The sequence below is a fragment of the Rhineura floridana genome, chromosome 7, assembly GCF_030035675.1.
Source record: "Rhineura floridana isolate rRhiFlo1 chromosome 7, rRhiFlo1.hap2, whole genome shotgun sequence".
Lineage (NCBI taxonomy): Eukaryota > Metazoa > Chordata > Lepidosauria > Squamata > Rhineuridae > Rhineura > Rhineura floridana.
The window spans coordinates 7,266,126-7,279,537 of NC_084486.1; the positions used below are offsets into that span (position 1 = coordinate 7,266,126).

Sequence of the window (13,412 nt, forward strand, 5' to 3'; positions counted from 1 at the left end):
CAAACAAGACATTAAGCTACAATTTCTTGTTTTGGTAAACTGTGTTTTACTTTCACCAGGACTGAAGCACAGAAGCTGGCATATGAAGGGAGGAGTGCACAGGACCAATATTCATTCCCAGCTTCAAATCATTACATCCAAACCTATCCCTTCAGCTTCCATATTTGCTGAAAACATAGAAATTACTAGAGATTCTGCCTGTCACTTGGCAATTCTACTGTATAGCTCTGATAAATTCAGAATCCTGGTTTTGAAGACTCGTGCTGCATGTATTTGAGAGTTCCATGATTATCTCCTAGGTGGCTTTTAAACCTGAAGCAGCCTCAATGGGCTGTGAACTGGAGCAGAGGATGGGAGAGACTGTAATCTTTTCCTCTCCAGACTTTTTCCAGTTCAGTGTTGCCCTCCCCAAGCTGGTTTTTCACTACAAAATCTTCTCAGTCACCAACTGGGGAGATTAGTTGGTATGCTTGAGCCCCAGAATCTTAACATGTAGATCCATGACATCTGTAAATGTAAATACAATAGCACATATACATTTAGAGAATAGAATAGATACAACTTTACAGGGAAGGGCCATAGCTCAGTGGTATAGCATCTGTTTTGCATGCAGATGGTTCCAGTCCTCAGCATCCCCAGGTGAAATTGCGAGAGATCTCTATCTAAAATCCTGGAAAACTGCTGCCAGTTAGTGTATACAATCCTGAGGTGGATGGATAAATGGTCTGACTCAGCAGAAGGCAGCTTCCTTTGTTCCTAACCTTCCCAATCAGGCATAGAAGGGCATCCCCCCCTTGCTGCCACCACCCAGGAACATTATACTGCTCACTTCTGGATAATGGAGATAATCTTGTGAAACACTTCACTTCCAAAACAGAAGCAGCAGACCCAAGGATTGCAGCAGTTTGGCCAGTGATAGGATAATCGGCTTCTTGGAAATGGGTTTGTTTGTTTTGAAGAGCAGGATTCATCCGAATGGTAGCTAAAATTTGCATTCAATCAGTAGAATGTTGTTTAATTGTATAAGTGCAAAATTATTAGCATTAATTGCTAATACTTGATTGGCAAGCCTGGCCCCCAGCTTTATATGTGCACTATGCAATGGATCACAGCTCAATACATTTAAAGGGAAAGGATTCCACTAAAGCCTTTGGCCCTCCAGATGTTGCTGAACTACAACTTCCATCATTCCTGATTATTGGCCTTGATGGCTGGGCTGATGGGAGTTGGGAGTCCAACAATACCTAGAAGGCCAAATGTTCCCCAGCCCTGCCTAAAGGTATATAATCATAGGTAGCTAAAGGTAAAATCTCAGTAATAGATCTAAAGAGTTTTGGTAATAGTCTCCATTGTCATTAAATACAGTCCTGCTGACGACTGCTGCACTCAAGATGGTTAACATGATATAGTGAAATGTGTTATCTATGTGAAAGTATCTTATGACCAAAGGTACAGAAAAATTATGGATCCCATTTAAGTTCACCTATTTTTTTTTCTACAGCTGGTATAGCACAGTGGGGAGGAGAGCCTGGTTGGGAGTCCAGAGTCTGTGAGTTCAAATCCCCACTTGTGTCTCCTGGGTGTCAAGGGCCAGCTAAAGATCACCCCCACAGTGAGTGGCTCAGGGGTTACGTGCTCTGCCACCTGTGCAGCCGTGGGCAAGCTGCATAGTCCCAAGGAGCCCAGTTACCCCCCAGGTGGCAGTTGCGGACAAGGAAGGTGCTGGCTTGTGCAGCTGGGGCAAGCTGAGCAGGCCCTATTTATTTATTTTATTTATATCCCACCCTTCCAGCAGGAGCCCAGGGTGGGAAACAAAAGCTATAAAAACACTTTAAAACATCATAAAAACAGACCTTAAAATACATTAAAACAACTTTTAAAACATTCTTTTTAAAAGCTTTAAAAACATAGCCAGCTCAGGAGGACTAGCCTCAGAGGGAGGCAATGGTACCCCCCCCCCGAATACCACTTACCATGAAAACCCTATTCGTGGGGTAGCCATAAGTCGGGATTGACTTGAAGGTAGTCCATTCTATCAAGTGGTTAAACGCTTAAGCTGTCTGTTTTAGGGATTTTATCTGATTTCTTTTTTACTGTATTGTATTTTATTCCTTGCTGTGAACCGCCCAGAGAGCCATGGGCTAGGGGCGGTATAGAAATGGAATGAAATAAATAAATTCCCATTTTTTTTCTGGCAAGTTTAATTCACCAGCTTTTCTGGCAAGTAAAACATGTTGCTAAAGGACTGCAACATGCACAAACCTTAGAAACACCATCGCAAAGCCCTAGGTTGTAATCCTCAGTATTTTCTTGTAAAAGCAGTGCATCAGTTAAAGAAAGAACTCTGGTTTACAACAGATAATGCTTAATTAAATCACAAAAGCTTCATATCTCCTCTTGGTGGAAGGACACTCAGAATTATCACAGTGGATTGCATAGGCCAGCTTGTATACAATTACCTTAAAAGGTAAAGGTGTCCCCGCACTTGTAGTGCGAGTCGTTTCCGACTTTTAGGGTGATGTCTTGCAACGTTTACTAGGCAGACCGTATATATGGGGTGGGATTGCCAGTTCCTTCCCCGGCCTTTCTTTCTTTACCCCCCAGCATATGCCGGGTACTCGTTTTACCGACCATGGATGGATGGAAGGCTGAGTGGACCTCGACCCCTTTTACCAGAGCTTCGACTTCCTCATTCTGTTGGAATCGAACTCTGGCCGTGAGCAGAGCTTCGGCTGCGTTACTGCCGCTTACCACTCTGCGCCACGGAGGATTACCCTAGTATAAGTGAAAATATTTTTATTATAAATTTTATTATCTACCCCGAACCTTTGGGACAGTGACATTTATACACCAACAAGCAGAGGTAGAAACACCTGTCCAACACATGACCACTAATCACTTAACATGTCCATCATTCTTTTTAAATAGTTATTAAGATGATAATGTATGATGCTAGCAGAGGTTAGCCATTTTGCATAGAACAGATCCAAGTAAGTTTGAGTGAACAAAAGTGTACAACAAAAAGGTCCAACGCAAGTTCAATGCAAGTTCTTGTCTTGTGAACCCCAGAGAGCTTCGGCTATGGGGCGGTCTATAAGTTTAATGAAATAAATAAATAAATAAACTCAGCGGGTGCTCAGATGAAAAACTAGATGACATACTCTTGTCTTCGAAATGTACCTTTACAAACTGTAATGAAGCCCTAACAGTTTATTTTGTTTTCTTCTTTGTTTAAAAAAAGCAATCCTATGAGGCTATAATTTTGAGGAGAGGAATGTCAGGGGAAAGGAGTGCTTAACCATCTTCCCTTTAGCCAGTGTTAGTAGTTGGGTCCTCAGGCAGATGCAGAGGCCTCAATACCCTGGAATGGCCAGTGCTGACTCCTGATCCACTCTTGGATAGATGAGTGAGTAGTGGGGAGGAACAGCCACCCAGAGTGTGCTCACCTTCTCCCTCCCCCTGGCCAGTGCTAAGGATTATGCCTACTGGGCCCAATTCCTACAACAGCCCAGAAGGAGATGGTGGATGAATGAACAGGTGATTACAGCTGCTGCTCCTTGCTACTAATAACTGCTCGCTTGCTAGTCCATTGTCTAAATGGAAGACTAAGCAGGAGGCAAAAAGGAGGAACCACTGCCACCTGCCAACTCTCTTGGAGAGTATGCTGAGCAAGAGAAGCTTACCAAGGACCCACCCCAAACTGGAGACAGTTCTCTCTCTTCCAGTTTTCTGCTCAATAATAATAGAAAAATGAAATAACAATTGACAAGGCATCTGATGCTACATAAAATACCACAGGATTTGCATCATACCTCACTAGACTTTACACCAGTTTTGTACTCATAAAGCAATAAGTTAGGTGGCATAAAACAAAGAGGAGAGTGTAACAACATGCTTTTGAATTTACAGTAAGTCAGCAGAAACTGAACATTCCTCTAGTCTAGGCCCTCTTATTATTTTAGGATGCATTACTTGCTTTGCCAAAAACTGTTGTCCTTTTCTAAAATTCAGCTCTCTTATACACACACCAAAAATCAGCTGATTTATCAGAAATGCAAAATACCATCAAATGAATGTATTTCCTCTTTTAGCAGATTTGAGAAAGCTCCGTGTATGTGTGTGTGTGTGTGCACACATGTATATATAGCTCAAGGCCCAGTTTTCCCTAGAACTTAGGAGAATACAAGAGTACTATATGACTGCACAATTTAAATGTTATTTTATTAAATATTTTCAGTTCAAGGTTTCCTTATAACAAAGCTATGAAGGTTCTACCAACATTCAGAAAAAAAGCCTAACTTGATTTCAATTAATTCTCTATCATGCAAAAATTTGCATCAAACATCTTCCATTTCCTGTTTAAAATGTGATATAATATTATATATAGATGCTTACATTAACCCCATGAGAGAACATTAAGAATGCTAAAGGTCTATAGCTGTGTTTGATAATGGCCATACCAAGCTAAGGTTCATTAAATTAGAACGTCTTAAAGACTGTGCAAAAACAAAAACAAAAAATGTCAACTCAAACTGTTAAAAAAATCTGTGAAAGATGCAGATATTTAATACAGAGGGTTTATTAATAATCTTCAGATAAAGAGGCAAGGAACAATCAGACTGAAAAGCATGCAGAATTTGACTTTCCTGTTCCCCACTTCATGGCTTTATTGTTAAAAACCTGAACAAATTATCAAGGATTTTCTTTCTTACCTTGTTCACTAGTTTAGTGCTGTCTAAGTATGTTCTACATTAAAAGTCTACCATCCATCCCCCCAATTGATACAGCATTCCTTCCCTCCTTCTCTCCTCCAAGTAACTCTTGTTGAGCCTGAAAAAGGAAGGGTGAATTTCTTTCCTGTGCTGAGGATAAGCTCTGATAAATGCTGTGGGCTGAGCTAATTGTATTGTTAGCAGAAACAGAAGCTGCAATATCCACTGCAAAGCAGGAAATGCATACCTTCTGTTCCATGGAATCAAGTCATAACTTTCTATTGTCCTGAGCTCCATTAAGGTTGCCTTCCTCCTAATTCTGCTTCATCCTATTTAGGCAACAAAATATAATGGAATTCCATATTCTCAAAATGAATGACTGGACATGCAAAAAACTTTGGTGCTCCTTGTAGTCAGGGTACACAGAAAGCAACAGAATAAATCTGAACTTCAAAGTTTACTGGGAAAGCTTCTACCCCACTTCTACTACTTGGAAACAGGATAAAGCAATGGCCAAGATGTACAACTGTCAAAAGATTTTCTGTGTAGAGAAAAAAGAATATTGATCACCTTCATGGTGCAAAGTAGACAAATGGGGTCTATGCAAAACGGCAATCCCCTAGGTAAGGTTTGTGGGTAAAGTTCTTACCCTATTAGAAGAAACTACAGGAGAAACTGTAGAACCTTCTGAACGAAGTAAAACTGAGGTTCTGATTCTACGGTTTACTGAGTAAACACACCACCATGGATAGAGAGGGAAATAAAAAATATACACTCAATGGAACAACAGGAAACAAAGCAATGTTAGATGGACTGGGCTAGTGGAAAAAGCACTTGCCTGAAGTTGCTGGCTCCCTTTGCTAGTTTATCAGAAAACAAATAAAACTGGGAAACCAGATAGCCCCATAGTTATAGGGGTGTGTGTGTGTGCATATATATATATTTATATAATCTATTTCAGTATAAAACATAAACTAAGTTACACACCATACAAGAAGCAAACGCATGTGTGTGCAAAACTTCAGGGCAGAATATAACACAAAGCTTTCCAACTGTTTCCTAAGGAGCACATATTCTGCAGCACTCTGGATCCCATCTATTCAAAATAGAAAAAAATAAGCCGTTCATGTACTCTCTTCCTCGTAGTATCATTTGCTCTTAAACTTTATCCTTATAAGCTGACTTCACACCTCCAAGGAATAGCTGTTTCTAAAAACGAGTGCACCACTGAGGAGCAAGCTCCTATGCTATTTAAATCCAGCTCACATTTGTTCCTTAAAACATTCTTGTTCGTTTTTACACAGTCAGTGCGACCCAGTGGCCGAGCAATCGGCTAGCTGCTGCTTCTCCACCACTGACACTTGGGCTCAAGTCAGTCTCTGGATAGCAAAGGGGTGAGAAATGTCCTCCTTGCTCGCCTTTCTCCATGCTTATCTTGAGAGCTTGCTGCCAGCCACATCTCCCCGATGAAAAGTTGCAGCATAGCCTGACCATGTTAGTTCCCACTGTGCCTTCACAGAGCACAGGTTTCAGCATTTTGTTGCCCAAGCTGCTTTCTCCCCCTTTCTTTGCTCTGGTTCTGAAAGATGCTCCACAGCTGCTGCTCCATCACCAGCCCTGGAGAGGAGGCACTGGACACTCCATCATGGATGATGATCTCTTTTCTATACAAACAATATGGGTTTCTCTTGAGATTTAAAAGACACCTTCATACAGCAGAAACAGACACGATGGATCCATGGAAAAATAACAGAAAGGTGGCAGCGCCTGGAGCATCAGATTCATGCAGGGCTTCGTGCATTTGGCTGCTGCCGGTTTGTAATTCATATATTTTTTAAAACGTCAAAACGAACATGACCGTTGCTGTAATTCAGGCACTCCAGAGCTGCTTGCTGAGAAGAGATTGCCCTCCCGCTGAGTATCTCCGAAAGCTGCTGTAATCAGAAAAAGGGAACAAATTTGAAGGGTAGGAAGACAGAAGAATATGTAACCAGGTTAGTGGAACAGCTTACACTAGGATCTCTGAGGCCTGGATGGATACACCTGGATTTAGGATGGGATAGTGACTCAATCAGAGACTATATTTCATGAGAGGGTGTCTCTCCTCTCACCCAGTTAGTTACTATTAATCCAGCCAATTTGCTTTTAAGCCTCTTCTCAGGCTGTGAACATACTAGTCACCAGAACAAAGTGTTTCCTTTAACCACACCTGGAGGGGGCACAGGTGGATCTGCTGATCTGTTGCGAAATCTCTTTGAAGCTGAATTTTTTTAAAAACGCGCTCAAGCTGCTCTCACCAGGTTTTACAGTAAAAAGGGGTAGGGTTTGACTATTATTATCATCATCATCATTTTTCCAAAACTGGAACTCAGGGCGGCTTACAACTAAAAATGGGTACATAAAATGGACATATAAAAATCTACATTTAAAATAGAATTAAACTCATTACAGCATTAAAACAATTAAACATCACCTAAGAATACCAAAAACCAATTTAAGAATGTAATCAAACCGTAAAACAATACGGGATACCACTGAACTACAGCCCTTTCCCACAAAGAAACCAAACTTCCACAGACCGCTTCTTGTTAAGAGGCGCTTCTCAGTTTGAGTCTCTTGCTCATCTTTGCATCCCGTGGTCTATATTGGCTTCCTGTGACTCCTCAGGTAAAACTGCTCCAAGTGCTGGGTTTTTCCTGCAATATCTAAATAAACCGGATCTCCTTACTTGAGAAGCCGCTTCTCTTTCTCGTGTGCCTCCTTTTTCAGAAAGAGATGGAAATGCACTGGAACTGGCAGAACAATGAGTGCATTTCTGCCCTCACAGCGAGTAGTAAAATCTAGTAATAATAACCAAGCAGAATCTCATACTTGGCAAGTTGTTTTCCGATTCTATTATCTGTATCAGAGAAAAGACTGGGATTACAGAATAGGTGGCATAATTTGGTGAGGTTGTGTTTCAGGTTGTTGGGTTTTTTTTGCAAGCTCCCATTAACCATTTAACTCTAGTTAAGTGTTACCTCATCACTGCCCTTAATGGTAGTCACAATTCTCTCTTCAGCAGGATTACAAGCTGGTTAGCAAACTCTGGCTAATAAGGGACCCTGGTTAGCTGTAACCACACTTAATGGTGGTGCCAATGCAATGCTTAACCACAGTTCAAAAGTCAGTGGAGGAAAAAGAGAAAGAGAAATTCACACCAGAGAGAAAGAATGAGTGGGAGGGGGATTATGATCCTGTGACCTGCTCCAATCTCTTAATCATAGTTAAGAGATAAGGTAGAGCAGACATAATAAAATTTTTGCCTTGTGAATTCCTACACTTGTAGACAGGAGGGAATCCTCTGTGTACTGGTGGACCTTCCTGGCCGAACATACCCATGTTTCAGTTTCACTGGAGCGGAGCTGCTGGGGCCCCAGAACAGTGGTAGTGGACATTCAGCCACTTGCCATCGCGGCGGTGCCAGACACGGGTCTCTTCAGACTGCGTGGTGCGAGGCCGGCCTTGACCATCGATATACTGTGTCAAGCGGATGTAGGCAATGCAGGCTGCATCATCACCAATAATGTGAACGTGGGGGTTCAGGATGGTGGTGTGGATTGGCTTGCTGTTCTTGGACAATACTGAGGAGACATGTAAAACAATCAGAATTCCCCTCTAACCTCACCAAGAGAGACAGTTTCTTTTAGTTATTGTTTTGGCTACATCCCCCAATATATTACCCATCCTTCACTCCTTTTGCCTATCTTTCCATCCCAGTTGTAAGGCAGCATTCAAGCCCCCTTCCCACAAAGCTCCAGTGGAATGTCCTAGCACTTCTTTCCCTAACCACCTCTAAGCTCAAGTCACTTCAAGATGTTTTTAAATGAATTAATTTAAAGATCTATAACAATGTGCTGTTTTATGTTACTAAAGGTTCCTTTGAGAGCAAAATCAATGGTTTTATCACATTGTTGCATATAATGGGATTTCTTTAATCTAGAACACCATCAGAAAAAGTTAGCCACCAAGGAGAAATAAACAGGCAGAAGAGGCCAGTGGTTTTCTCTGGCTTTCTCTGCCTGTCTCTAAGGATCCTTTAGTGTTCTTAAAAGTCAAAGCCCATTTATAAGGGACTACTTTTCAAGTGATGGGTGTAACATAGAGGCAGGACCTGAATATTACCTCATGCTGTTATTATTTATGAATATATATCCTGCCCTTCTACAAAAGTCAACTACATTTTTTCTTCTTTGTTCTGCACACTGATGCTTTATTTGCTCCAAGGGACTTTCTATCATCTCTATACCTCATATAAATGCATGGGCTTGGGACAGGATGGAAACTAAGGATACCTTCAAAGTTACATCATAGCAAAATGAGATGGTTATGAAACCACTTCTGAAAAAACCCTTTTTGGACCCTGGAGATTGTAACAACTAATCAGCCAATTACAAATATCCCCCCTTCTAGGGCAAGATGCTTGAGTGTGTGGTTCTCATTACGCTTCAGACACTGTTGAATATCATTTTTGTCTGGAATAATTACAATTTCAGCACAGAAATTGTCTTGGCCTCCATAAAGGATGACCTATATAGAGAGAAGGAAAAGGAGAATGCAACCCTGTTTGTTTTCTTAGACCAGCATTTCCCAACTAGTGGGCCACCAGATGTTGTTGGACTGAAAGACCTCATGGACAGAGACTGCCTTCCCATGGTTATCCATGCTCTGGTAACCTCCAGATTAGACCTGCAAAATGTATGTGGGGCTCTCCTTAAAAGATTTTTCAAAAGCTGCGGTATATCAGACGACTTACTTTGACTGATCACCCAGAACATCTCTCACCAGTGCTCAAGCAAATTCACTGGCTTCTAGTCTGTTTCCAAATAAAACATCAAGTCCTGGTGCTTACCTTTAAAGCCTAAATAGTTTGGGACTTGGGTACCTGAAGGAATGCCTACCCCCACCATTTGAGCTGAGCCGGGCACTGACCAGGGAGAGAGCCTTCTTGCTTGTGGTGCCCAGTTTGTGGAACTCTGCCCCCTGGAGGCTTGCCTGGAACCCTTGCTGATATTCTTTTGTTGCCAGGTGTTTTTTTTATTTTCCCAGACTTAAAACTTTTGAAGATAAGGTTTAAAGTGCTGCTTTTTGCCTGCTGTATTGTCATCTGGATTGTTTTAATATATGTTGTTTTTTATCATTTTATTGTCTTGCTATTCTGTTAACTGCTCTGGAAATATTCATACTGAAGGGTGATATACAAATTTGTGAAATAAATACATACAAAACAACAGAAACATGCATAGTTTGCCACAACTTGGTTTTTTCAGCTCATTTGTATCTTTTTTCCTCTGTGCATTACTAATTAGTAATACACGAACATTGATTTTTTTCTGTGAGTGCTGAGTGTTTTATCAATTGTGATGTGATCAAGCATATGGATACAATGAGATTTTTTTATGTGTTTTATAGGACTGTATACAGAAAAAAATTATTTGCCTTGGAAATATTTGTCTCAGATAGGGGGCCACCACTACTCCAACAGGCATCACAATTCATCTCATTTTCTGAAACTTCAGTCATCTTCTACATTGACTAGAAGGGGAAAATCAACAAATGCTTTGGGGGGGGGCAGAAATAGGGATGAAGCCTGTCAGACAAATAAGTGAGGGATTAGGGAGTTATGAATAAAAACACTATCTCTGGCTTAGAAAAATTTGCTTTCTGCTCAATTTGCTCCGAAGTCACAGAAAGTGCAAAGCTCATTAGAATGGAGGTGGGCATCCACACTCAGCAGTCCAAGCAAGACCTAAGACCCACCACACCTTCTCAGTCCTGATATAAGAGGAGGGTGGGCAGAGAAAGGGCAAATACCTTTACCAGCAGGCACTGTCACTTTATCAGAGAGGCACTGGGCAGGCGTTACTGAAGAAAGGAAGAGAGAGGAAGAGTCAGGAGCAAGTGTGCAACTTGGATTAGAGTGGAGGCACTGTGCCCGAGCAGAATAGCTGTTTCAATGTCAGAGTTGAGCGTTACTGCACTAAAACAGAGGGAGACAGGCAGAGGCACTGAGTGTCAGTGCCAGATGCAGTTGGGCAACATAGCTACCATCAACACCACCTCTTCCTTTGGAATACTTGTTAGTTGGCAAGACTTTGTGCAGATGTTCTTCATTGTGTTACTGTGTTATACACATAATGCATGCAGATATGCATGCAGTGTTACAGTGGGCACCAAGAACTACTGTAAAAACCTCTGCTTGTAAACCCCACAGAGCAGGAGCTAAACTACCTACCTGATAGAGTTCATATCCCCCTATGATAAGCTGCTGCCAGTCTGCATTATGTTTATGAGAACAGTCACAGCAGCCAGGGAGAAAGTGCTGAAGGAGCTGCGGAGGGCAGAGCTTCAGAGAGCACATTTCATCTCTGACAACCAGAGCAGCACACATACCTGCCCCTTATGCTGCACTGGTGGGAGGCTGTGAAAACAAGGACAGCCAGCACTGATGGGACATAGAAGATAGGGTATAGGCAGGCCCTTTTCAGGTACAGTTGCTGCTGCCAGGCAGGCACAGTCAACTAGCAAAAACCATTAGCAAAAGTCAGTGAAACTTCTGATATGTCCCTCCTATGTCCTTTCCAAAAGCACCGTGATTTGAAGTAAAAGAGCAGCAATTGTAGCCATGCTGTGTTTGGAAACTAGCACTGTCCATCATAAAAGCTACACCCTCCCCTCTGCCTCCTCTCCCCCCCCCTCCCCCCCAGTCTCATGTTTTCCATTTATGGAGCTTTGGAGGAAGTACAAAAATGTATAAAATTAGGCTACAAAAGTAACACACTCTTCTGAGATGGTTCCAAAGCCTCAGAGAAAGCCCGCTTCCTGATTCCAAGGCATTCCATGTATCTCCAAAGTGGGGATATGCTCTTCAAATACATGCTGCATCCAAGGCAAACACATAGCCATAGTGTATTAGCAATCTATATATGCTTTCCTGTACATTAGAAAAACACTGCATAAAAGGACTCTTTATGCAACTACATATCACAATGGCTTTTTGTGTATGTGGTAGTAAGGATAAGATACGAATGAACAGAGAGCTGCAGCAAACTGTATGTGCACTGCATTATATACAAAGTTTAGAAAATGAAAGACAGAAAAATGAACCCCTCCTAAAACATCAATGCCAATTTAAAAAAACTATGAGAATTCTGGAAGCATCCCTAATAAAAATACAGATGCTCACTATAATACATTTACAATAAATTCCATATTGCCACCTAATTCAGAGTTGGTGTTGAAATTTCAAGAAAACTCCAACTCTTTCCTACCTAGGCAGGCAGGGTGAAGGGTCATTTTGGTGTTGCCAGTTATCTATCACTCACAGTTCTCAAAGTAAAACTTGTGGAAGTCCATCCCCTCCACGAGATTTCCCAGTGCTTCAGGTTCAAATGAGGTTAATCCAGGGTCACAGATCTTCCTACAAGAAACAAAGTATATCTAGTTGCACTGGCATCTAATCCATCCTTAAATCGGTTGGAGTGATATATAGACTCGAAAGATCTAGTGCCACAAGAAGAGAATATCATCGCACAGGGAAGGAGAGTTCTACGGCTCTTACAGCTGCGGTTGGATTACCATCCCCACCCCCATCATTTTTGAGGGGGCTGTTTTAATAGCAGGGACCTGCCTGAGTGGTAGAAGCTTACATTGGGGGATGTGTCAATCAAAGGGGAGTGATGGGAGAAGGGTGGAAGGCCAATGTATATCGAGGCTGGGCGGCAGATGCTGGGGGAGAGCTAGAGGCAGGTCATGTCAGATGAGAGGAATTAGGGAGAGATGCATAATATCTGTCCCTTGTTCCGGACCTGCCCGGAGCCAAAAGACAGCTGGTGGATGCCTGACTCCATACTCTGGCCTTTGATTGCTGCTGTGCAATGCCAGGTCTGTTCAAAAAACATCACTCATCCATGATATGATACTGGATGAGAGCGCAGACCTGGCATGTATTACGGAAACCTGGCTGGATGAGGCTGCTGCTCCTATTCTAGCGGCCATGTGCCCGGCTGGGTTCTCGTATGCACAGCAGCCGAGGGTCGGTAGTTGGGGTGGAGGAGTGGCGGTTATTTACCGAAGGTCCTTGTTTCTCACCAGACCTCCTCTCTGTGAGACCAAGATGATAGATTGCATGTACTGGAGGTTGGGCCCAAAGGGCAGTCTAGGGATTCTGCTCGTGTACCGTCCGCCCCGCTGCACAGCAGACTCCCTGGCCAAGGTGCTTGAGGTGGTCTCGGATGTGCGAGTGCAGTCCCCAAACCTTTTGGTGCTGGGGGACTTCAATGTACATTCGGAGGCCAACCTCACTGGGGCACCTCGGGACTTCCTGGAAACCATGGCTTCCTGGGAGCTGCGCCTTATTTCACTGGGGCCTACCCATGTAGCCGGTCATGCACTTGACCTTGTGTTTGTCTCGGGAGAGGAGGGAAGTGATCTGGAAATTGGGGGTACATCCATCACCCCCTTGTCATGGTCAGACCACTATCTGGTGAGAATAGACGTTTCGGTTCCACGAACCCTCCGTGGGGGTGGAGGACCTATTAAGATGGTCCGCCCCAGGCATCTGATGGATCCAGATGGATTCCTGAATGCGCTTGGGGATTCATTGGAGCATGCACACTGCCACTCAGCTGAGGCCCTGGTGGAGGGGTGGAATATCGCAAT

The 13,412-nt window shown here is 42.7% G+C and overlaps 1 protein-coding gene and 1 long non-coding RNA gene across 23 annotated transcripts in view; one reads left to right on the plus strand and one right to left on the minus strand.

Moving 5' to 3' along the window:
• LOC133388700 (uncharacterized) overlaps positions 1–13,412 on the plus strand; it is a 35,445-nt gene that overhangs the window by 16,513 nt on the left and 5,520 nt on the right. The gene's annotated exons all lie outside the window — the stretch shown is intronic.
• Positions 4,197–13,412, minus strand: part of CAMK2G (calcium/calmodulin dependent protein kinase II gamma) — a 267,247-nt gene continuing 258,031 nt past the window's right edge. For 11 of the 22 annotated variants that reach the window (XM_061634808.1, XM_061634804.1, XM_061634810.1 and 8 more), the window contains 4 exons: positions 12,077–12,171; positions 10,566–10,616; positions 8,090–8,335; positions 4,197–6,646 (listed from right to left, as the gene is read on the minus strand). In XM_061634808.1, the coding sequence (XP_061490792.1) occupies positions 8,103–8,335; positions 10,566–10,616; positions 12,077–12,171 (379 nt within the window). In that variant the 3' untranslated portion in view covers positions 4,197–6,646; positions 8,090–8,102. The remainder of the gene's footprint in view (positions 6,647–8,089; positions 8,336–10,565; positions 10,617–12,076; positions 12,172–13,412) is intronic. The other 11 variants (XM_061634826.1, XM_061634806.1, XM_061634815.1 and 8 more) reach the window with 2 other exon arrangements.